Source organism: Octodon degus, unplaced genomic scaffold, assembly GCF_000260255.1.
Source record: "Octodon degus isolate 3935 unplaced genomic scaffold, OctDeg1.0 scaffold00064, whole genome shotgun sequence".
NCBI lineage: Eukaryota > Metazoa > Chordata > Mammalia > Rodentia > Octodontidae > Octodon > Octodon degus.
In genome coordinates, this window is record NW_004524640.1 from 11918894 (window position 1) to 11944065 (window position 25172).

General features: G+C 41.3%; 1 protein-coding gene across 8 annotated transcripts in view; it reads left to right on the plus strand.

The window, feature by feature from the left end:
* Tnrc6b (trinucleotide repeat containing 6B) overlaps positions 1–25172 on the plus strand; it is a 186314-nt gene that overhangs the window by 132741 nt on the left and 28401 nt on the right. For 7 of the 8 annotated variants that reach the window (XM_023718959.1, XM_023718964.1, XM_023718966.1 and 4 more), the window contains 8 exons: positions 215–556; positions 2459–4804; positions 6418–6576; positions 9500–9675; positions 11858–11932; positions 12830–12875; positions 13983–14119; positions 19625–19750. In XM_023718959.1, coding sequence (XP_023574727.1) covers positions 215–556; positions 2459–4804; positions 6418–6576; positions 9500–9675; positions 11858–11932; positions 12830–12875; positions 13983–14119; positions 19625–19750 — 3407 coding nt within the window. The remainder of the gene's footprint in view (positions 1–214; positions 557–2458; positions 4805–6417; positions 6577–9499; positions 9676–11857; positions 11933–12829; positions 12876–13982; positions 14120–19624; positions 19751–25172) is intronic. The other variant, XM_023718963.1, reaches the window with a different exon arrangement.

A 25172-nucleotide genomic window follows, 5' to 3' on the forward strand; every position in this document is an offset into this window, starting at 1 on the left:
CTTGCTGTTTTCGAATTTTTGAATTACCTCTGCCCACCACTCCCTAACCCTGTCTTCAGTAAACTGAAGATGTCCAAAAGAATTTGGAAAGATTGGGTACCTAGAGAGTAGAGTAAAAGAATTCTTATTAGAATTGGTCTCGTGTAAACTTTCTTGAAAATAATTTTTTAAAAGTATTTGATGTCAAAAACTTTTTCCAACCCCTCTCTTTCAGTGCCCGAAGTGACGAAACCAAGTTTAAGCCAACCAACGGCCGCCAGCCCGATTGGCAGCTCTCCATCGCCACCAGTCAATGGTGGCAACAATGCCAAAAGGGTGGCAGTGCCGAACGGACAACCGCCAAGCGCCGCCCGCTACATGCCTCGGGAGGTGCCACCGCGATTCCGTTGCCAGCAGGACCACAAAGTGTTACTAAAACGTGGACAGCCCCCTCCACCGTCCTGCATGCTCCTCGGGGGCGGGGCCGGGCCTCCTCCCTGCACAGCACCTGGAGCAAACCCAAACAACGCACAAGTGTCAGGAACGCTGCTGCAGAGCGAGAGTGGGACTGCACCAGGTGAGGTACCAGTGTCATGGGCTGCATGGGTGGCAGCTCTAAAGGCAGACTCCATTGTGAAGTCAACAAAAGCCATTGATTTTCTAGATTGTTGGGACCATCCAGAAGGTGGGAGAGGATCCCAGGATGAAATGTGCATGGATGCCTCCCTGAAGCTGGGCTTCAGGGTCCTAAACTATGTTCCTAGTAGAGAGGTTCACACTGGCTGCTGTCCAGCTTTTCATTCTCAGAACAATAGTTCTGCAACATTGAGTCTCTCTTGTTCTATCCACAAGGGTGTGTTTGTGGAATGGTCAGAAGTGGGGCTTATTCTGAGTTTTCAGATGCCCTCTTCATGCTTCCAAAAAGCTAGGAGCAGAGAAGGGACTCAGATTACAGTATAGAGTCTTGAGAGGGCACTAAATAATATTACTGTATGGTTGTTGGCTAGATTTTTAAAAATCATTGTTTCTTTTGTGGGTTCTGGATTTTGAGCCTTTTTAAACACTGTACTATACACATAATGCCACTGATAAGATGCTTCATTTCAGCTCTGAATTTGAACAAAGAACTGCCTAGAAAATTGTGTTACTGCCTCATAGAGAGGAAGGACTAATGAAAACTTAGTAATGACATGGGGCTCATGCAGAGATAACCCTGCCCACTAGGCTTCCCTGTGGGAGTTCACAGACCAGCCTTGGAGGGGGTCAGGGAAAGGCCTCAGAGCCCTGCCTGCCTGGCTCCGGGTGATCACTTGGAAAAGGAAGCATGTGAGGAAACATCCTATTGCATTTCTGCAGCCATGCGCAGCCAGGCCTAGACAGAGACCTGGGTCCACTGTGCGTCACGCTCTTGTTTACATAGTTAAAACTAAAGAGCCCTTTAAATCTCAAGAGTTGGATTCTGTGAGTTTGCATTCACCTTCACATTGATTTAAGGGAGCTAAAATACATTTAAAAAAAATTAATCTCATTAAAAACATCACCACCAAAAATAGTAAATTGCACTAAAGTACATCTGAGCTAGACTGGTTTTTCAGATTAAGATCCTAGAGATACATTTTCTCTCTGATTCCTGCGCATGTACCCCAGAGTCCAGCTCAGTGGGCAGTCATCACTTAGCGGATGCTTAGTGAGCAAAGCTGCGCTGGCCACTGTGTGGAACTGACGTGTTAGCAAGATAGCGTCTCCAGCGAAGAGGCACTGCATGGGGAGGAAAGATATGAGCAGAATCTACCACACTGGGGAAGAGGCTCCAGACAGGGACAAGTGCTTCTCAGGTGATGAGTTTCAACGCAGCTTCATAGACGAAATGGCACTTGAACTAGGCCCAGAAAGATGAATAAATTTTACTGTGTGAACTCAGGAAGAAAAGGTAGGTTCCAGTGTGGAATGATACCAGAATAAGAAGGCACATCCATATAGAATGACATCTATGTAGAAAGTAGAAGGGGGTGGTTGGCTCTGCATCATAAGTGTGTTGATCAAGTGCCAAGCAAATGAGTTTCACTTTATTCTTGAACATTAAGAAACTATTAAAGACCCTCATGCAGCGGTAGCAGAATCAAAACTGTTTTAAAGAAATGACTGCTGTCAGTTGTGTCAGAGTAGACTGAAGGTACACAGCAAGTTTAGGATACTATTGCATTTGTCTCAAGATACAAGTAGGTCCTCTTCTGTCACTAAGTGTGGCAAGGAGGTAGCTTTGAGACAGTGTGTGAAGTTGGGCTTAGCAAATGTAATAGTAGACAAATGGTAAAAGAGATGACTCAGACAGTTGTGGTGTAGTCAACTAAGAGATACAAATAGGTAGAGAAGCCAAACTATAGGAAGCCTGGATGAACTGTCCTAGAGGCAGTTAAAGCTCCAGGTATGGAGTGCAGTGCGTACGCACCTGTGACTGATGTGATGATCTCTTTCCCAGAGTCAACCCTTGGAGGTGCTGCTGCTTCAAATTATGCAAATTCCACTTGGGGCCCGGGAGCCTCCTCCAACAACGGCACCTCCCCCAACCCAGTTCACATCTGGGACAAGGTGATTGTAGACGGGTCTGACATGGAAGAGTGGCCTTGTATTGCCAGCAAAGACACTGAATCTTCTTCCGAAAACACCACCGATAACAACAGTGCCTCGAACCCTGGCTCTGAGAAGAGCACTCTGCCAGGAAGCACCACTAGTAACAAAGGCAAAGGGAGCCAGTGCCAGTCTGCAAGTTCTGGGAGCGAATGTAATCTTGGGGTCTGGAAATCTGACCCTAAGGCTAAATCTGTTCAATCTTCCAACTCTACTGCAGAGAGCAACAATGGACTAGGTAATTGGAGGAATGTGAGTGGTCAGGATAGAATTGGACCTGGCTCTGGCTTCAGCAACTTTAACCCAAATAGCAACCCATCTGCCTGGCCAGCACTGGTCCAAGAAGGAACTTCTAGGAAAGGAGCATTGGAAACAGATAATAGTAATTCCAGTGCACAGGTTAGCACAGTAGGTCAGGCATCCAGGGAACAGCAGTCAAAGATGGAAAATGCGGGTGTTAATTTTGTTGTCTCTGGCAGAGAACAGGCTCAAATTCATAACACTGATGGACCAAAAAATGGAAACACTAACTCCTTGAACTTAAGTTCACCAAACCCCATGGAGAATAAGGGAATGCCCTTTGGAATGGGCTTGGGGAACACCTCCAGGAGCACTGATGCCCCTTCACAAAGCACTGGAGATCGAAAGACTGGGAGTGTTGGATCTTGGGGTGCAGCTAGGGGGCCTTCTGGAACTGACACAGTCTCTGGACAAAGCAATTCTGGAAATAATGGGAACAATGGAAAAGATAGAGAGGACTCCTGGAAAGGAGCTTCTGTTCAGAAATCAACTGGGTCGAAAAATGACTCTTGGGACAACAATAACAGGTCTACGGGTGGGTCCTGGAACTTTGGCCCTCAGGACTCTAATGACAACAAATGGGGTGAAGGGAACAAAATGACATCTGGGGTCTCTCAGGGAGAATGGAAACAGCCCACTGGGTCTGATGAGTTGAAAATTGGAGAATGGAGTGGTCCAAACCAACCAAATTCTAGCACTGGAGCATGGGACAATCAAAAGGGCCACCCCCTCCCTGAAAACCAAGGCAATGCCCAGGCTCCCTGTTGGGGAAGATCTTCCAGCTCCACAGGAAGTGAAGTTGGAGGTCAGAGCACTGGAAGCAACCATAAAGCAGGAAGTAGTGATAGTCATAATTCTGGCCGTCGGTCATACAGGCCCACACATCCTGATTGCCAGGCTGTCTTGCAGACTCTTTTGAGCCGAACTGATTTGGACCCTAGGGTGCTGTCAAACACTGGCTGGGGCCAAACTCAAATTAAGCAAGACACAGTGTGGGATATCGAAGAGGTGCCAAGGCCTGAGGGGAAATCTGACAAAGGAACTGAGGGGTGGGAGAGCGCTGCCACACAGACCAAGAACTCAGGGGGCTGGGGAGACGCACCCAGCCAAAGCAATCAAATGAAGTCTGGATGGGGGGAGCTCTCAGCCTCGACCGAATGGAAAGACCCCAAGAACACAGGAGGCTGGAATGACTATAAAAACAACAATTCTTCCAACTGGGGAGGAGGACGACCAGATGAAAAGACACCTTCCTCTTGGAATGAGAATCCCAGCAAAGATCAGGGGTGGGGAGGTGGACGCCAGCCCAATCAAGGATGGACTTCTGGGAAGAATGGTTGGGGAGAAGAAGTTGATCAAGCAAAAAACAGCAATTGGGAGAATTCTGCAAGTAAGCCTGTGGCCGGGTGGGGTGAAGGAGGGCAGAATGAAATCGGAACTTGGGGTAATGGTGGGAATGCAAGCCTAGCTTCAAAAGGTGGGTGGGAAGATTGCAAAAGGTCCCCTGCATGGAATGAGACAGGCAGGCAGCCCAATTCCTGGAATAAACAACACCAACAGCAGCAGCCACAGCAGCCACCGCCACCACAGCCAGAGGCGTCCAGTTCGTGGGGAGGCCCGCCCCCACCACCTCCAGGCAGTGTTCGACCTTCCAATTCCAACTGGAGCAGTGGGCCTCAGCCTGCAACCCCTAAGGATGAGGAACCCAGCGGTTGGGAAGAGCCATCCCCACAGTCAATTAGTCGGAAAATGGACATCGATGATGGCACTTCAGCGTGGGGAGACCCTAACAGTTATAACTACAAGAATGTGAACTTGTGGGATAAGAATTCCCAAGGGGGCCCAGCACCTCGAGAACCAAACCTGCCCACGCCAATGACCGGGAAATCAGCATCGGGTAAGCAATGGCTTTTTCCTCACAGGTTTTGATAAAAGAAATCTTAGGCCAAAGCACTTGTATTAAGGCATATGTACGCAATTTAGCTGTGTTCTGAGAATCTTACCTACAGTTCCTTCTCTGTTACTAAGAGAACTCTTTTTTTATAAGATGTTCGCTTTGGCAGCTGCTGGTAGTATGTTATAGTATTCATTCTTGGCAAAAGGAAAAGATGGCAACCTCGTGTTAGTCCCAGAATTATTTTTCTGTCACCATAATGGACTACAGAATCCCAAAGATTTACATCTTGCCAAACAAACTATGCTCTAGATTTAAAAATAAAGACCTAAAGTAGTAGCAAAAGCAGACCAGATTTCCGTTCTGCTTTTATCTGTGAACTCATCCTGGGTACCTCTCTTTCGCTAACAAAGGAAAGTAATCTGTGTTCTTCCAGAAACCATTGCAGTGACATAGCAAAACTGGCACGTGGACAACAGCAGTCTCTTTCCAGATGGCTTTTAATAATTACCTCTGGAATGGAGTATACTTTGCATAAGAGATCATTATCTGAGGATAATCAGTTACCCAGAATTAAACTCTATTCCCTCACTATTTGAATAGGAAACAGCTTATCTTGTATGTTACAAGTAATAGGTGTTTTCATTCTCAGCTTGGCACAATGTCCTTTGACCTGAGTGTTACCCTAAAGCATGTAATTTTCCATATTAAGGGGATGCACATTTGCACATTTCAAGTCTTTTTTTAGTTAGAATTAATCATATTGCCAGCATTGTTGTACATACCTGTTATCCCAGCTACTTGATAGATTGAGTCAGGACAAGTTTGAAGCCAACCTAGACAACCTGTCTCTAAAAGCTGGGGATGTTAGCTCTGTGCTCCTGGAGTTCAATCCCTAGTACTGCTGCCACCCACACTTTAATAATCAGTTACAATGAGTTTTCTACTCAAAATAAACCTAGTGATTTTGACTGTGGACACATAGGAAATGATTACTTATTTATATATTGAAAAGAATGAGGAAGGGAATGAAAATTGCTCATTAACTCCCTGTCTAGAATAAAATCTGCTAAGAGTCTTAGTGCCTCTTATCTCCCTCCACAGGTAATCTCTTAGAAGTTTGTTCACATAGGGCGCTCCTACCTGTAGCAAAACATGTCTATCCTTTCAAAGGATAATGCTTCCTATGGTGTTACTCAGCTTGCTCTTTCATCTGCTTTTAAGCTTTCCATCTTAGCATGTACAGTCTGTCTTTTAATTACTTCATATACAGTATCCATTTTATGGGGAACCCACAATTCATCTGTTCTGTCCCCTTAGGATATTTAGGTTGCTTCCAGTTTTTTTCTGACAGCAATGCAGTGGACATTGTTGTGCATGTAATTTCATCTACTTCGACACATATCTGTGGTGTAATTTCCTGGCAGAAGAGTTACTGGGTCAAAAGCATTGAGTGTTAAACTTTTTAAAACTGACATTGCCAGATGCTCTTCATGAAGGTTCAGCCTGTATCTGTTTCTGCCAAGAGAGAATGGTGTGCCTGATCCCACCACCTTCATCCCACTGGATATCAGGTGTTTAACAGATCATTCTTAGAGACACATTTCTTTTCGCAGTCTGGAGCAAAAGCACACCACCTGCTCCAGATAATGGGACTTCAGCTTGGGGTGAGCCGAATGAAAGCAGTCCTGGGTGGGGCGAAATGGATGATGCAGGAGCATCGACCACGGGCTGGGGGAACACACCCGCCAACGCTCCCAATGCCATGAAACCCAGTAAGTAGACCATGTTTTTGGATTTTTGAGGGATTCTTAATTTGTAAGTCAGACATTTTGATGAGGGCTCTTTGGTGATTAAAGTATTGATTCAATAAAACTCAGGACCTAGCACATTAATTAAATAGTACCAAATGTTAGTGACTTCTCTTGGCATGTATTAAAATGTTTGAGCCGGGCATGGTGGCGCACGCCTGTAATCCCAGCACTCCGGAGGCTGAGGCAGGAGGATCACTGTGAGTTTGAGGCCAGCCTGGGCAACATAGTGAGTTCAAGGGCAGCCTATACTGCATAGTGAGACCCTGTCTCCAAACAAACAAAAATGTTTACAGTGAACTAAAAGTCATAAATTAATGTTGATTTTTTTTTCAACCTAGATTTGATATCTGGCCAGAACTGAAATTTTGATGTGATACATTTTTACCCAGTAACTTAAATATGCTTTCTATGTCTATTTTGCATTTCTACTGTTTGTTAATATATTAAAAATAAAGAGTACCCAAGCTTTCAGTGTGGGACATGGTCTCTGCCACTCAGGGACTTCATCCTTTCCTGTACTTTTCACTTTTATCTTTGTCTCTTTTCCTCATTCATCTATCCACATAAAAACACTTTAGGTCTTGGACCTGACACAGATTTCTTCATTCTAATATTTTTAAACTAAAAACTTTACATAATCACTGAAAATGTAAGCTACACTTGATCCAGCTGAAAATGTGTAGTCATCATAACTTGCAAAGATTTGTAGACTGATGCTGTGGGGTGCCTCATTAGATGGATATTCCCAAACTGAGAAAGTCAGTATCAAGTACCCATTCCAACTTGTTTGTAACTTTCTTGAAAATGTTTCAACATTTCTTTCCTACCATATAGCAGATATAAGGGATTATGTTTTGATTAAATAATGAAGTTTTATAAAATGCTCAGAATTGAAAAAGAAAAGAGATTCTGTGTTTACATTTAAATTGATGCAGTACTTGGAACTCTGACAGTACCACAGGAGGATTAGGATAATTAGCTTCCTTGTAGAAATTCATGCTCCTGCCCGTGTAGCCTTACTGCGCTTTCAGCATCATGCATCTCTTCCACTTAGTAGTAGATATCATAAGCTTTGTGAAGCTTTCGTTCTAATCATGATTTTCTTTGTGACATCAGTTTTGTCATCGTTAAGAAGTATCGTTTGTTAGACTTGAAACAGATCCAGTTGCTTAACTGTATCCTTGGGACAGAGTGATCTTTCAGCAGTACTTTCAGAGTTTCTGTGTCTCTCTCAACTTCAGAATCACCTCTGTCCCATATAGAATGCCCACCTTTCCCATCCTCTGTAATGCCTTCTCATCAGGATCATCTGTAGTTATGGTTCATGTCCTTTACAGGGATGGTGTGAATGCCTAATGCATGGAGGAAGAGTTAGATCATTCAGTTGAGTCTGGTAGTTAATTTGAGCTTTCTAGCTTCCAGATGCCATAAATTTGATATTGTGAGACCTGTAATTAAAAATCAGAGCTCTCCAGGATGGGGTATAGCTTAGTGGTAGAGCACTTCCCTAGCATGTGTGAGGTCCTGGGCTTGATCTCCAGGACTCTGGGGGAGAGAGAAAACAGAGAGCTCTGATTTTTCACTTTTTTCCCCCAGCAGTGCCAGGAATCAACCTCAGGGCCTCACACAAGCTAAGAAGGTGCTCTGCTGCCAACTGCATCCCTATCTCCACTCTCTTTTTTATAAAAAGAAAGAAAAATGTTAAAGTTTAACTCTTGTTCTCTAAAAGAAAGGTTCACAGCTGGGCATGGTGGTGCATCCTTGTTATCCCAGCACTCAGGAGGTTGAGGCGGGAGAATATCTGCAAGTTTAAGGTCAGGTCTGAGCTACATAGTGAGTTTAAGATCAGCCTGAATTAACTACATAGGGAGACCTGTTTCAAAGATAGATAGATAGATAGATAGATAGATAGATAGATAGATAGATAGATAGATACTGATCAGTCATCTGCATGTCTTCATTTTTATAAAAGGATCAGTGTGTTATTTATATTGTTTAATTTCTGTTGCTTGTCAGTGGGTGGCATAAACTTATATAACATTATATAAATATAATATAGGATTATATAAAATTAATAATCCTTATACAGAGAAAACAATTGTGGGGGCTGGAGAGATGGCTCAGTGGTCTAAAGCACCTACTTAGAACAAGCTTAGCAAAGCACAGGGACCGCAGTTCAATCCCCCAGCACCACATGCCAGCCAGCCCCGCCCCCTGGTGGGCTGAGCTGGCCACACACACACACACACACATAAATAAACAAATAAAATTTAAAAAAAAGAAAACAATTGTGGTTACCAACGAAACTTCCACAGGAGGGAAGATAGAATCCCAGGCATGCTACTTGCTGTCCCATTGGGAAGCTTCTTTGTGTGACTGTGATGAAATTTCTGTGGCTAAATGTGAATTTCTCTGGTACCATAATTTATATATTCAAGATCTTAATTTTCTTTTTTCACATTTTTTTTTTTCTACTCCAACTCAAAACAAGAAAGACAGTTAGTTGCTTTTCATTATACCTATTTGTAATGTTCATTGTTATCCCAGTATACTTAGGAAGATAAAATCAGAACTACAGTAATCCATGCTTATTACAAGGACCCAGTTTTCTTGAAATGGCAATTTTTTTGTAGTTGTTATAAGTTCTTTTCAGTTTTGGAATTCCTCTCAGTTTGGTGCAGGGGAAGCATCAAAGCAGAGGTCAGATCTTAACTGTATGGCTCGTTTTCTGCTCTCTGAAATGTGATAACTAGCATTTGCCTTGCCATGTAGATGGAGTAGACATAATTGCAAAGATACTAAAATGCTACATCTTCAAGGAATTCTTTTCTGGATCTTGTTATATGTAGTTGTCACAGAGAATTAATTCTTTCTTTCCTTAAAGATTCCAAATCTATGCAAGACGGCTGGGGGGAGAGTGACGGGCCAGTCACAGGAACTCGCCATCCTAGCTGGGAAGAGGAGGAGGATGGAGGAGTCTGGAACACCGCTGGCTCTCAGGGAAGTGCTTCCTCCCACAACTCAGCAAGCTGGGGACAAGGAGGAAAGAAGCAAATGAAGGTAGCAGCCTGCTTCAGATACATTTGCGTTTGCATACTCATTCTTAAAAGGCAGAACTGAGGATTTGTTAATGGAAGAAATGAGACAGCTGGTCTCTAAAGGGGAAAGTATTTCCCTACAAACAAATAACTACTTCCTTTTCACCCATCTTTCTTCTCCATGACCTTGAAACCGTACACTACAGACTGTTGCTATGGGTAAAACGAGATTTTCAAAAACATGAGATGTCTTATTTTTAGTTTCCACAATGTCATGATTCATGGGAAGCTCATGAGGCATACTTCATGCTTTTGCCCTCTAAAACCAAATAAGTACTTACAGTAAGTCTTCCTCCATGTAGAAGAGAAATCAAAGGAAAACCGTACTGACTTCTTCAGTGCTGATCAATCAGCACACTTCCATTTTACCTGACTGGGGAAATTGCAAGGTGCAGAGTTCCCTTTCACAGCAAACACGGTCCTAGTGTGTAGCCCTGAGAGAGCAACTAGATGAGTTCTCGGCATCCTGTACCAGCTTGCACTCTCAGCTGTTCATTTCCGTGTAGTAGCTTGGTTTCTTCTTGGATTTGTATAATTTAATTAGGCCTTTGATAGTTTCCCTCCTGAGCCACTGTCTAATAGAGGCACTTTTTGTTTTTATTCTAGTGTTTTCTTTTACACACACAATGACAGAAATAAGGAGTAGGCGCCCATATTCTTAATTTTAGCCTGAGAGCCCTATGGCTCCGTGTAACACTTCATAACTGATGCTCTCTTGGATTAAAATACCTGGTGCTGTTTTTGAAGGCCTTGCAGTAATCTTCCCCTTTGCCTGTGGGATATTGATTTAATTACTCTAATTTTCTTCCACAGCATAAGAATATGGTTCTGTTGAAAACATTTTATTTAAGCAGTTTTTTCTAGTTTTCCCTTTTTAAAGGATTTTTTCTCTCTTCTACTCACAAAAAGAATTATATTTTAAACTTTTATTTTTTATAGTATTCGGAATTGAATCCAGGGCCTTCACATTGAGCTGTTCCCTAACCCTTTTTTGATTTGATTTGATTTGATTTGATTTGATTTTTAAATTTTGAGACAGGGTCTTGCTAAGTCACACAGGTTGGCCTAAAACTTTTGATTCTCCTGTCTCAGCCTCCCAGAGAGCTGGGGTCACAAACACTACCGTTCTAGATGCCCACCTTTAAACTTTTCAGCATACTTGTACTCAGGTTGTTTGGTTTGCTTTTGCAGTCTTTTGGTCATTTATAAATTAACAGTGAGTCCAGATTAGCTGAGTGGGAGTACTGATGACAACCAAGATTTTTTTTACACATTTAAACCTGTAAGCACTCCATCACTTTCAAGAACAGTAAAATCAGCACATGAGATTACTAGAGTACAAAAGGCCCTGTCATTATCCTTCCAAGTTCTTGTCATGGTCCCGCTGCCCTCCTGACAGGACTGGTGAAATAGGTATTTGGTCCCCTGTTCAGGGGATAAACTAGCTTGTCTCATTAAATAAACAAAAAGCCACCACCTCTTTACTTTGCTCCAGAGATTGGTGATAGTGCCTTCCAGCAGGCCTCTCTCCTGCTGGGACCAGTGTGCGTTAGCTATGAAACAGATAGCTGAAGTGCTACCTGATGAGTCCTCGTTGTGTCCACACAGAGGATGATGTCCTGTTTTAAACAGTGCCTTTCCAGGTAGCATCAACTCTTCTCAATCAAACTAGTGTAGGTCACCAAGAGAGCAGCTTACTGAAATGGAACCTGTAGCACACAGAATTGTGCTGTACAGAATCTGACAGTGAGCCAGGGAGGGTGGCGCACACCAATAATCTAAGCACTGGGGAGGCTGTAGCAGGATGATTGACTTGAATTCAAAAAGAATAAAAAACAAAAGTCTGACAGTGGCTTCTTTCCATGTAAAAAGTGAAAACCATTTACTTTTTCAATTACTTCTAGTTCATTGTGATGAGAAAAATAAGAAAACAAGTATATTAGGGCATATTGACTATTTTATCTAATAGATAAAACATCAAGATAAAAAGAAATAAGATTCAAAAGGTAACTCTTGAACTACATTTTCATATTATAGAAAGGATCCCTAAAAGTATAGCCTTTGAACTCCATTTTCAGTGTGTACTTTCGCAGCTCAGAAGGTGAGGTAAACTGTGGTTCTGATATTGTGTTTCATTTCTTTAGTGCTCACTGAAAGGAGGAAACAATGATTCTTGGATGAATCCTCTTGCCAAACAGTTTTCAAATATGGGATTGCTGGTATGTTTTACTTTCTCATATGTATAACACATCCCACGTATAAGGTTTAGCATAAATTTTAAGACCACTGCCACATGTAGTACAAAATCACACGTTCTGAGACTGGTTAAACAGTACTCTTGATCCTTTAAAGCAAGCACTATTTGCTTTGTGTTCTTTTATTCTTCATGACATACTCTTAAAGTTAAAGATGAGAATTTTAAAACTTGTTTGTAATGTCCTTTAGAGTAGGGAATAGTGAAATTGATACTTAATATTTATAGTTTTCTCTGACACTGCTGTGCCAGTTTTCATATTTTTAAAAGGATCACAAAATGGATTTGTCTGTAGGTGTGTGTCCTTCCACCTATGAGAATTGACCATATGTTAGTGATGCACCATCGGGATCTTCTGCCAAGTTTGAGTTGGGATTAATTCTCTAGAGAATTTTTATAGAATTTCTGGCTTCCTTTATTATCTCTTGGGAGTCCTGTGGGGACACCCTGTCTCAATTGCCAAAAGACTTGACTGCTCACTTTAAGATTTGATGACTTGACAGATCATAAGAAGTTGTCATCATTTGGCTGCCATTCATGGAATTTGATCCCAGGCCGACTGGAACTTGAGGACTAGGGTTTATTTCTCCAGTCAGCTGTTTAGCAGTTGCGCTCTCCATAGATGTACTGAGGCTGTCTGTGACGACTGAACTTTAGGAAATAAAAACACCAGCAGTGATCAAACTAGCATATTAAGAAATGGTAAAGTCTTCATTCCAGTCTAAAGCTTATTTTAAAGGATCTGACATAGCGTCAGAGATGAGATGCATCTGTCAAATTACAATAATATTACTTCTTCCCTGACTCAAATATAGACACCTATAATTCTCACTCACCTGGTGCGTTTTCTGTTTCTTCTCAGAGTCAAAGTGAAGATAATCCAAGCAGCAAAATGGACTTGTCTGTAGGTGTGTATCCTTCCACCTATGAGCACTGACCATATTGGTATTAGTGATGCACCACTGGGATCTTCTTCCAAGTTTGAGTTGGGATGATGCAGTTCATTACATGTTTATTGAATACTTACTGTGCACAAGGCACGCTGCAAGACACTGTGTGGAGGTTGACAGTTCAAGTGACTGCACGAGCCAAGGAAGAATGTAAAGGAGTGATGTATGCCAGGCATAAGCAAGGGGGATGTGGCGGCCACTGGGTAACCATAGAAGAGGTGCATTCACCCCCAACCTTGCTGGAGAAGGACAGATTGTTTTGCCATATCTTCTTTTTTTTTTTTTTTTTTTGGTTTTTGGTTAAATCCTGGATAGTAAGGGAAATATGCAGACTTTGATCTATAAGTTTCCTGGGGTTCTGATCATGTCAGCATGTAATCGAATTTGTAGAGCTATGAAAGTGAGAATAATCATTGAACTTGGGATATTACATTATTTGAGTAATGTGTTCAGCTCTTATACTTTAAATTTTAGGATAACAACTGTGCTTCTTTGATCCCTTTATTCCCCAAACTGTTTCACAACACCTTTTATCTGGCACATGCAAAAATAGGAAAGCGGATGACTTCTCTCACTGAGAACATTGCAGCTTATGAGCTAGATGTATTCATCAAACACCTCAGTAATCATTATTAATATTTTCTTAGCCAGAGTTTACTGGGTTAGCTCTAAGACTCTTTTAGACTCCATGAAAGACACACTGCAACAGTTACATTTTTTTTTTTAAGAATACCTACAAGTAGTTTCACGTGGTGGCACACACCTGTGATCCCAGCACTGGTGAGGCTGAGGCAGGAGGATCACTCGAGTTCCAGGCCAGCCTGGGCTACCTAGTGAGTTCAAGACCAGCCTGTATTACAGAATGAGGCCTAGTCTCAAAACTACCACCATCCCAAAGAAAAGAGGATGCATAGGTGTTTCAAGGACAAATGTTAGCAGCCTGAGCCAGTGAGAGCTGTCCTCATCTCGTACCCTACCCCAGGGAGGCTGGCGTGGCAGATCACCCTTGGTTCTTGTGGGAAACACTGATTCTTATACTTTTCACTCTTGTTTATGTTCTTTCAGATAAGAAGTTTGATGTGGACAAGCGAGCAATGAATCTCGGGGATTTTAATGATATCATGAGGAAGGATCGATCTGGGTTCCGTCCACCCAATTCCAAAGACATGGGAACCACAGATAGTGGGCCTTATTTTGAGAAGGTAGGTTGAATCCTTTGTTTAAAATAATTTGAGAAGTACTTTGATTCCTTTTTGTCTTTTGAGAACTGATTTTGGAGGAAGCATGGAATTACTGGACTCAGCAAAAGACAAACATCACCTGCATTAAAGTGGTGATGTGACAATAATGTTAACAGGTAATAGGGCAGGAGTGAGATCCATCTGTCCTTAGCAAGTGAGCATTGTCATACAGGTCAAATTTTCAGATAATTCATGAAATTTAGGGTACACTGATAACAGGTAGCAGAATTTTAGGGAAGAATTTATTCTGATTTTTTTTTTTTTTTAACTTCTTTGCAGCTACAAATCAAATTTTGGGTTTTGTGTAAATGCTGTTGTCTCCTAAGGCCTTGACTTCTACTTTTGAAAGAACTGTTTTATCTTTTCTGCTTCCCTAGTGGTTTGCCTTTCATTACAATGGTATACTTTTCAAATTCTCAACTACACATTGAAATAAGCAGTTTATATCTGTTGGTTTTGCTTGTTAACATTTCTAATGGAGGAGGTTATTCCTTAATTCAGAATACTAATCTGTGATACTCCTAATCTCCACAAAGCAATTAAAATAAAAAGTTTTAGACCTGCCACCTTTTTGACATAATTGGTGTTGGTCCAGGCAATAACATAACAAGATTGGCCTGGCTACATGAGGAGCTACACGAATAATCAATATTAGATGCCTAAAAATAAGTGTGTGACAACGTTTTCTTAATGCAGTGAACAGAATGTGTTACTGAGAGGAAAAGAAAGATCTTTATCAAAGAGGATGACAGATGGTGTCTGTTGGGCAAAGTATGATGGTTGTTATCAGATCAAATTCCATCCTGGGTTGTTGCTAATACGCTCTCACTTTGTTTATTCTACTGTCTCTCTCTTTCCCTTCTTGCATTCTGTTGCTTCACTAACCAACACTCATTGTGATTGGCTAACTCCTACTACCTTTCAGCTGACTTTGCCTTTCTCCAATCAAGATGGGTGCCTTGGGGATGAGGCTCCCTGCTCTCCCTTCTCCCCTACTCCCAGCTACAAGCTGTCTCCCTCTGGTTCCACACTACCCAACGTCAGCCTTGGAGCAATCGGCACAGGGCTCAACCCCCAAAACTTCGCTGCTAGACAAGTAAGGAGGCCTCTCAAATTTGTAACTGCTTGGCTATGGCCTCGCCTTGGCTCTGGTCTGCAGTTTATTGCATCATTTGTCTGTCTTGGGAAATTTGTTGATTAATGAATGCACAGAATGATATTAAGTGTAGGTTTTAGATCTTTGAACCCATAGAACCCATCTCTCTTCATGTTTCTCAACATGGATTTTATTTTAAACCTATTTCTTTTGTCTTGCCATTTTTTGGTCATGAGTTCACATTTAATCAGATAACTAATAACTGATTTAGGAAAATGTTAATAAAGTTATGAGTTACCTTATATAATCTAATTTAATGATAATACATTTGCTATTTTTAACACTAGATTAGGTAATATTTTGTAGGTCTTTTCAACATAAAACACTTGCTAATTAAAAATAATAGTACCCAAGCTTAATGGCCCAGTTGAATCCCAGCTGCTTGGGAAGCTGAGGCCAGGGGGATTATAAAATCAAGGCCAGACAGGCAACCTAGCAAGAGCCTGTCTCAGAACTTTTTAAAAGGCTGGGAATGTAACTCGACACACCTTGAGTTCAATACCCAGTTGTGGGGCGAGGGCTTAAGTATCAGGGTTATAACATCTTAAAATTTTACAGCAACTTTACCTTAAAGAACTTTAGTATCTGTAAGTTAAAAATACAATAATTACCAGAATACAGTAATTTTAATACATAATGAAGCTTTGAAAAGCAACAGTACTGCTTAGATGTGGCAGGATTTCATTGGACCTCAAGTGGCCCCTTTGCTGGGCTTTCACCTGGCAGTCCTCCAAGGAAGAGCCATGCAATAGAGACAGAACTGGCAGGGCTGGTCGGATGATGCCTCCTCCACCTCACAAGCCTGAGGCACACAGCACAGAACTGTCATTCCATGGTCTGTTGCAGCTTTTGTGGAAGAAACCAGGAATTTAGAATCATAGTGCCTTTCCAACAGTAATTCTAGCAGGGCTGTTTTCCCAGCCATAGTTCTATGACCCCCTCACTTGTCACTGTGCTGTTTACCTCAGGGTGTCATGAAGGGACTTTAATTATACAGTGTGTAATAACTAGTAGGATCTATTCTGTCTCACATGGTGACTTTCGCAGGTACATTAATGATGTGGAGCAATACCTCTTACACCATAGTCAGACTGCACACAGATCTTTCGTGTGCTTTCCAGTTGTCCATGTTTTAGATTGGTTATACCCTGACTTGAGAGTAGTAGGTAATCTTTTGTTTTTATACTTTCCTTTATTTCCCCCACATTTTTACAGAGAAGATATATATGTACTGCTTATATAAACAAAGAGACACCCTTGGTTAATGGTGATTATAAATGTGGTTCTAGGATCACATAGTTATCAGGTGCTGTCAGTTTATAAACTCACGCATAATAGACCAGCCAAACTAGCTTGGCATTGGGCTTTCAGAAAAGGTCCTTCTTTGAGTTCAATCCTCGGTTTCGCAAAAAAATAAAGAAAGAAAGAAAAAAAATAAAGAAAACGTTCTTCCTTTTTTGTGTTTTTTAGATTGCTACAAAGTACATTGATAGCTAGGTTGCTACATGTACTCGATCCAAATATGGTTGATTTTTTTCAGAGTATTTTGTGCAGAGATAATTGATATACTTCATAATTTAAAAATAAAAGTTTTATAGTTTTTATTTTCCAAATTATAGATTTCAGTCCGCTTGTTAATTGTGTTTTAAATGTATTTACTTTTGTGAGTTAAACATGAGTTGAAGGGCCGGGGAGATGGCTCAGTAGAATAAGTGCTTCCCTGGCAAGCGCGAGGGCCTGAGTTCAATCCCAGGTTCCGCAAAAAATAAAATAAAATAAACATGAGTTGAGGCAAATATCACCAATAACCATGAGGGATCAGGTCATCTTAGAAGCCTTACACATAACAGTCAAGTTTTATCAATAGTCAGGTAAACCAGAGTTAGTATATAAACAGGCTTTGGATTATCACTTATTTTCTAAATTTAATTTTTTTAAAGGCTAGGAATATGATTTTCCCCAATTGATTACTGTAAAACAGCAAACCTGAGCCAAGAAAATGAGCAGCTGGTGATACCAAGGTCCCATATTAAGCTTTAGAAACGGGATTTTTTTTTTTTAATAGACCACTACTGACTTACCTATACTGTTAACCATTTCAGATATATCAAAGTACTATTTATGGCTTTAGAGACCCTTGGACTTTGGCAAGAAGAGTGGAATCTGTCTACTAGGAAGAGGAAAGTATGGCTTGATTTTATAAAGACTCTAAGCTGGATGCAGTGGTGCATGTCTGTAATCCCAGCTAGTTGGGAAGCTGAGGCAGGAAAACTGCTTGAGCCCACAAGTTGAAGGCCAGCATACTGAGACCCTGTCTCTAGTGGTGATGATGATGATGAATGAGTCCCTCAGGGATGAGGGTGTATATCAGTGGTAGAATCCATGGTTGTCATCACAGGTCCCAGGGTCAATCTTAATCTTAATCTCTCTCTCTCTCTCTCTCTCTCTCTCTCTCGCTCTCGCTCTCGCTCTCGCTCTCTACACACACACACACACACACACACACACACACACACACACACACGATGCTCACAGCAGTTTAATTTTGCCAAAACATGCATTCTGGCAAAGACTAGCTCTCACAGCTCTACTATCCAAGAACCAGTTGTGAGTAAATGGCATCTAGGAGTAAGGTATTACTTTTGTAGTACAGTGTGAAAATCATTTTATTAGACTCTTCTTGATGAAGTAAGTACATTTCCTATTCTCTTGGCAATAATCAGTGACAAAGCTGTCACAATGAAGAAGTTAGAGCTGAGCCATTTCACCTTAGACCAGAAGTATGAAGAATAAAACAGGAGAACTAAGACATTACAGTTGACAAAATTAAAGGTCTTCTCATATTTGAACAGTACTTTGGGAGACATAAAACTCAGGATGGATCTTTGATTTTTTTTTTCCTGAGATACAGATTTTAATTGCCATTTCTACTTTATGTTTATAATCATTTTTATTTTCAGTTTGTTAATTTACCTGTGGTAGTCCCTTAATCTATTTTTCAGTCATTAAGCCATCATGAGTATTTTTAGTGTTCTAGAATTTAGTGATGCCATCATGAAAATCTTTAAAATTGCCTTATCCTAGTGATAAGCTGATGGCAATTTCAGTGCAGCATTTACATCCTCAGTATAAGCAGTGGGCCAGCTTTCTTTGCTGAAGGTGCTCAGCAGTATGTTTTCAAGTGTATAAATTGGTGGGTGATGGATGTTTGCAAATGATGCATGCATCCTACAGACCAGGGCTTTATTGAGTTCTGGGAATGCAAAGAGGGAAGGCTTAAGCTGGTGGTAAAAAGATAGAATGGCAAATAAGTATGACACAATTTGTTGATGGGTACTATCAGAATTTTAGTGTTTTGATAACATAGAGATGAGCTCAGTCACTTTGCATGTAAAATGAAAAAGAACCTTTTAGGGAATATGACTTGGCCTGTGCACTGGGCCTTGAAGAAGCAAGTAAAGATAATATAAGGAACAATTTCAGTCTGCTGAAGGACTTTCTTGACTAGAAAAATCAGACCTGGACCACCTTACAGTCTAGCTTTTGGTAGCTTCATTGCAACAGTGGAGATGCACTCAGAAAAGTGGTCCTCTAAACCAGGAAAATGAACTTACTTTTAACTAGCTTGATAGTCATGCATTTGAATGAAAAGTTACAGGTGAGTAATACTTATTTTGGTGTCCATGGAATATTTACCTTTTCCCTCTCTTTTCTTTTTATCTCTGTACAATTGATAAATATTTCCTCATCTAGCAAAGAAGAGGTTGAACAGATCCAAGACAGGAAAGGGTGTTGAGAGCTGAGTGGGTCCTTGTGGCTCTAGGCTTACTATTGGAATGAGCAATGGATGGTTAAACTACCAATTCAGAGAAGTTCTGTCATAATGTTATTTTGCACAGGTATTATTTATAAGCATGTACTTCTAGTCAGGTGCCTTTTAAGAAGGATCTGCAACTATAAACCTTGAGAATAAAATTAACCCATCCTTAAAAAAAGAAAGTAGTATAATTAAACTAAATCTCATATTGCCTGTAAGTTTCTGTCACACAAAAAAAGAATATAGCATTGCTTCTGACATTTGGCTGAATGTAACTCTTTTTGATTTGTACAGTTCATCAGGCTGTTCAGATGGTGAATGGTATGCCCATGACCCCATTTGAGTAACTGCCCCCCAGCATTCGCAGTTCTAAAGTGCTGTGGTTCCATAGAACACAAGATGATGACTCCTCTGAGGGGTAGAAACCAGAACTGCTGCTTACATACATTTTCTTTCAGTAGCAAAAGTCTCACTGGTGCTGTTACATCTACAGGGCAGCAATCATGGTTTGTTTGGAAACAGCACAGCACAATCGAGAGGTCTGCACACCCCAGTGCAACCGCTGAGTTCTTCTCCTAGTCTCCGGGCGCAAGTGCCTCCCCAGTTTATCTCCCCCCAGGTAAGAAATGTTATACTTCAATAGTTCAGAATTAAAAACCAGTCTGATAGTTACAAGCTGTTCACTGACTGGTTTTGTGTGTACAAAATGAATGGTAGTTATTAGCCTAAAATGTGGGAAATTGAATACCAAATTCAGAATTGTCAGAAGAGACTATCAGATCTTTTTTTTTTTCTTATAGCATCATACATACAAAGTAAATGTTTTTGTATGAAGAACATGATTGTATTGCTTTTATCCGGCTTATTTTTCTAATACTGTATGATGTTGGGTTCTTTAATTATATATCATCAGAATTACTGTATAAATGCTTATATGACACCATCTAGAATTTGGTTGTTCTTGAGGATTCACCTGCACATATCCAAGAGAATTAACAGATTGTGGATTATTCCCAAATTTTGAGGAGTGTTATGTTTAAAAACAAAACAACAGGGCTGGTGAGATGGCTCAGTGGTCTAAAGCACCTACTTAGAACAAGCTTAGCAAAGCACAGGGACCACGGTTCAATCCCCCAGCACCACATGCCAGCCAGCCCCGCCCCCTGGAGGGCTGAGCTGGCCACACACACACACACACACACACACACACACACACATAAATAAAATTTAAAAAAAAAACAACAACTACAAAAAAAAAACTAAAACTAGATGCTCTGGAGGAAGTTCTGGAGCTAAAGAAGAGATAGAGGCTTGTAGCTAAAGTGTGTAGGACATGGTCCTACGGATACCACAGGACTCCTTTAGTTGTTTCTTTTTTATTTTATTGAGAAATAAATATGAATGAGACAGTTTCAAAGCTGATTAATAGGACAGTTTCGATAATCAATACATTGTACATTGTTATCTTCTTAGTGGTTATCCATAGTATAAGAAGCGGACAGGATATCCTGTCCAAACACTATTAGTACACCTCTTTCTTCTCATTAAATTAAGTGAAAGTAGCTGTATATCTATCCTAACTATTTTGTATATATAAATACAAAATGATCTTTCCTTTGTATCCTTTTTTTTTTTTTTTTTTTTTGTCCTGTCTGAGGTGGATATTCTACTGGCATCTAAATACTATAGGTGTTTGAATTCAGCTGAACAATCCAACACTGTCTAGCAGTCTATAATATTAGTAGGTTATACTCAGAAGTTACTGAGTTGAGCCTTTTACAGCTCATCATATTAATATGGCTTTACTTTATATACCTCGTTTTTGTACTTTTCTGCTGGACGATTAAGAGCAAGACCTATATAATAAATGTAACTTTTGTATCTAATAAGATCAGTCAAGTACCCTCAGGATTTGTCCTGTAGCCCCGTACCGCACTTTGTAGATCCTTTTGTCAGTATCAGCCATGAGGATGAGTCACGGCCATTGCTTGACCAATTTGTTCTCTGTGAAAGCCTGAGAGAATGTTTTTTCTCTCCATGTGACTCTCCCCAGGCACACTGTACATCATCGATCACATTCCTCTGTGGCTCCATAATCATCTTGATCAGAAAATTTGGGACACAACTGAGTTACATGTTGTTACAGTACAGGTTCTCCCATGTCCCGAGTCTTCACTGACCTTGAAAGGCTAGGGCCAAAATGTTGGCTGACCTTGCAGCCCTTCCTTTTCTCCAATTTTGCACTGCTAACTCAGGTTGTTAACCTTCCAGAAGAAAAGCTAATTATTAACCTGCAGTATATGCAGTTCAGTTTACCCTATCTGTCTAAATACCAAACATCTTTGGCATGTCATGGTAGTTCTGTTTCTTAATAGGAGGTGTCATATGGTTTTCCTGGGGGTGAGGGTGAGAGATGTGTGTCCATCTCCTACCTGTTCTTTTCATAGCAGAATAATAGCAGAGTGTAGTAAATCTCATAAAGAAATGGTTAATAGAGTTGGAGGAATTGAGTGAAGCTTCACACTAGCAATGACATTAAACTGGATCATGAAGAATTAGTTAGTTTTCAGGTCACTGTGAGATTAAAGAGGCCTTGCAAGCAGCAGGAGCCTCTTGTGCAAGGGGCAGTGATCCCCAAAGGATCTGGCATGTTTGGGGAACTGAAGTTAGTTTAAATAATTGTTTTGAGCTGGTTAAAGTGTATGCCTGTTATCCATGCTGAAATAGGAAGGATCTAGACTGAGTTTGGGACCACATTTGTCAAAACTTCGTTTTCCTCACTTAGTTTTGCTGTTGCCCTGCAGGCCAACCCATGTCAGCCTGGTTCATACTCATTACCTGGGTTTCTACTTAAAAGTCTCCCCAAGTCTAATGAGACGGAATCTAGGACTTTGGAGCTTGGGTCCAGGTGATCTTTATGACTTTTTGGTGCCAGGGATCAAACTGAGGACCTTATACTTGCCAGACAGGCACATATGCCACTTAGCTATCTCTCTGGTTCTCAGGTGGTCTTTATGTATACCCTAAACTTTGACTACTGCTGTAGATAAGGTATTGTTGAGCAAGGATTTTTCAGTTGAGTAGTAATGTAAGAAAATACTTGGTTTAGGTTAGAAAGATGACACTGGTAGTAAAAGAAGGATGTGTTTTGGTTTTTTTTTTTTTAATTTTATTTATTTATGTGTGTGTGTGTGTGTGTGTGTGGCCAGCTCAGCCCGCCAGGGGGCGGGGCTGGCTGGCATGTGGTGCTGGGGGATTGAACTGTGGTCCCTGTGCTTTGTTAAGCTTGTTCTAAGTAGGTGCTTTAGACCACTGAGCCATCTCACCAGCCCCAAGAAGGATGTGTTTGAATGTTGAAATTACCAAAGCAAAGGAATGCAGCGCAAGATTAGCACAGGAATGCAGCTATGTCAGAGGGAATTCAGACCCTCTTAGGAAAGGCACCTCCTGTCTTTGTGTCACAGGATATGGACCTCCTATGTCCAGTCTCTTCTTGCCCAGTGTGTCAGCAGTTTTGCCACAGCTGATCATTCCCTCCTGAAATACTTGCCTCATTTGGGTTTCAGCTACCACCTATGTTGGTTTCCTATGTTGGTTCTCTATCTGCATCTGTGTGTTTATCTCCATTGTAAGTGCCTCTTAACTTGCCCAACATTTAATCATCAGAGTGCCTGATCTTGAGCCTTTCTACTTACTATTTGTAGTCACCACCAGGTGCACTTTCATCCCATCAGTAAATCCTCCTTGGGGGCCGGGGAGATGGCTCAGTGGAATAAGCACTTCCCTGGCAAGTGCAAGGGCCTGAGTTCAATCCCCGGTTCTGCCAAAAAAAATTAAAATAAATAAATCCTCCTTTCAGGACCTCATCTAGACTCTGACCATTGCTTACCACCTCTAATACAGCTCCTGGCCAGGTCACCGCCATTCCTCTCCTAGATTTGCAGGGACCTTTTCCTGCCTCGCTCTGCCTCATTCAGGGTGATCTTCTAAAGCCCCACTGTACCCTGTGCTAACCATTAGCTATGTGAGCACTGGAAATGTGGCTGGTGGGCTGGAAAAACTGAATTTTTTACTTGATTTGATTTTAATTAACTCACATAAATACACTAGTCAGTCGCTATTTAAACATTACCAAAAGCTTTCCATAGTACTGTTCTAAAATGTAGTGAGTAGATCATATGATCCCTTTTCTGGGACTCCCCTAAGGGCTTCTTCTCTCATTAAGCATGTAGTGTCAGTTCCCAGGTCTCTGAGGTTCTTGGTGACACCCTTCTCCAGGACCTGGTGTGAGTCTCCCATGCATTCCTGTCTTTCCAGCCACCTGGCCCCAGCATACTAAGCATATGCTGAGAATGCTCTTTTCATAGGCCGCGGCTCAGCTTAGGGTCTCTTCTTCAGCACTGCTTTATCAGACAAGCTTTTCCAGGCCAAGTTACAGGCCATGCACTGTCACCGCATCACTCTCCATCCCCTTATCCTCCAGTAGTTTCCTCTTTTCATGGTCTTTTTGACCCTTCTCCCAGGAGTGCATCATACTTACCGTCGCAGGGACTGGTCTACTTTGTTCACTCCTAGAGCCTGAGAATCTCCAGCTGTGCCTGGCACATATTTTGAACTCAGTGATTATATCAGGTTATGGGACACTCCATATTAACATGGTTTCCAAAGTGGCATCATTAGAAAAGCACAGTTAGCATTGACTAAAGATTGGATGTTGCAAATGTAACCAAAGTATTAGCTCTACTTAAAGAAAGAGAAGTAGGGCTGGCAAGATAGCTCAGTGGACTGAGTGCCTGCTTAGGCAAGTGCATGGATGTGGGTTTAATCCCCAGCACCACATACTGTGCCAGCCCCGCCCCCAGGCACACAGAGCCAGCCACTGAGACCTAGCATGGTGGCACACACCTGTAATCCCAGCGCTGGGGAAGCTAAAAACAGGAGGATCACTATGAATCCAAGTTGCATAGTGAGATCCAATACCAAATGCAGGGGGGCCTGGCCTTAGCTCAGTTGTTTAAGTGGCTGCTTCCACAAAGCTGTCAGCCTCAGGTTGCTGTAGTTCGATCCCCACAACACTCCAGCCAGCCAAACCACCCCTGAGGGCATTCAGAGCAAAAAAAAAAAAAAAAAAAAAAAAAACCTTATTCCAATACCAAATGCATTAAAAAATAAAAGAAAAAAATAAACTGGGTGTAGCATTGCATGCTTGTAATGCTAGCAGTCTGAGAGGCTGAGGTAGAAGGATCACAAGTTCACATCCAGCCTGGGTAGCTTTGCCCAGGTGAAATCCTATCTCAAAATAAAATATATTTAAAAAGGGATGAGGGTGTAGCTTAGTGTTGAGGCCCCAGGTTCTATCTCTAGTACCAAAAGAAAGAAAAAAAAAAAAATTGTCCACACAAATTTTTGAAATTTATTTAGCCAGACAAGGTTAACACTGATTTAATGTATAATTGGAGCAGGATATTAATTAATTAATTAATGGAATACTCCAGGTTTTTCCTTGAAATTTCTTTATTTTTTAAAAAAACAGTATTTTTAGGGGCTGGGGAGATGGCTCAGTGGAATAAGTGCTTCCCTGGCAAGCACAAGGGCCTGAGTTCAACCCCCGGTTCTGGAAAAAAAAAAAAAAAAAAAAAAACAGTATTTTTTTTTTTTCCTGTTAAATGTTTTCCTTTGAATTTCTTTTCTAAGCTAAGGCCCAGAAAATGACATTTCTGAGTCAGTATACATGAACATCCTTTAAAATGTCTGACAAACATCAGAATTTTCATTCAAAGTAATCACTTTATAGGAGAAGCCACTGTTCAATGTAAACATAAACAAGAGATGCTGAGGCCAGGGAGATAGCTTAGTAGAATGAGTGCTTGCCTGGCAAGCACAAGGGTCATGAGTTCAATCCCCGGTACCAAAAAAAAGAGAGATGCTGAAACCCATCTTTAAGATTTGTCTGAGGGACCAGGTGTGGTGATACATGCCTATAATCCCAGCCCTTGGGAGGCAGAGGCAGGAGGATCATTGCAAGTTCTAGGCCAGCCTGT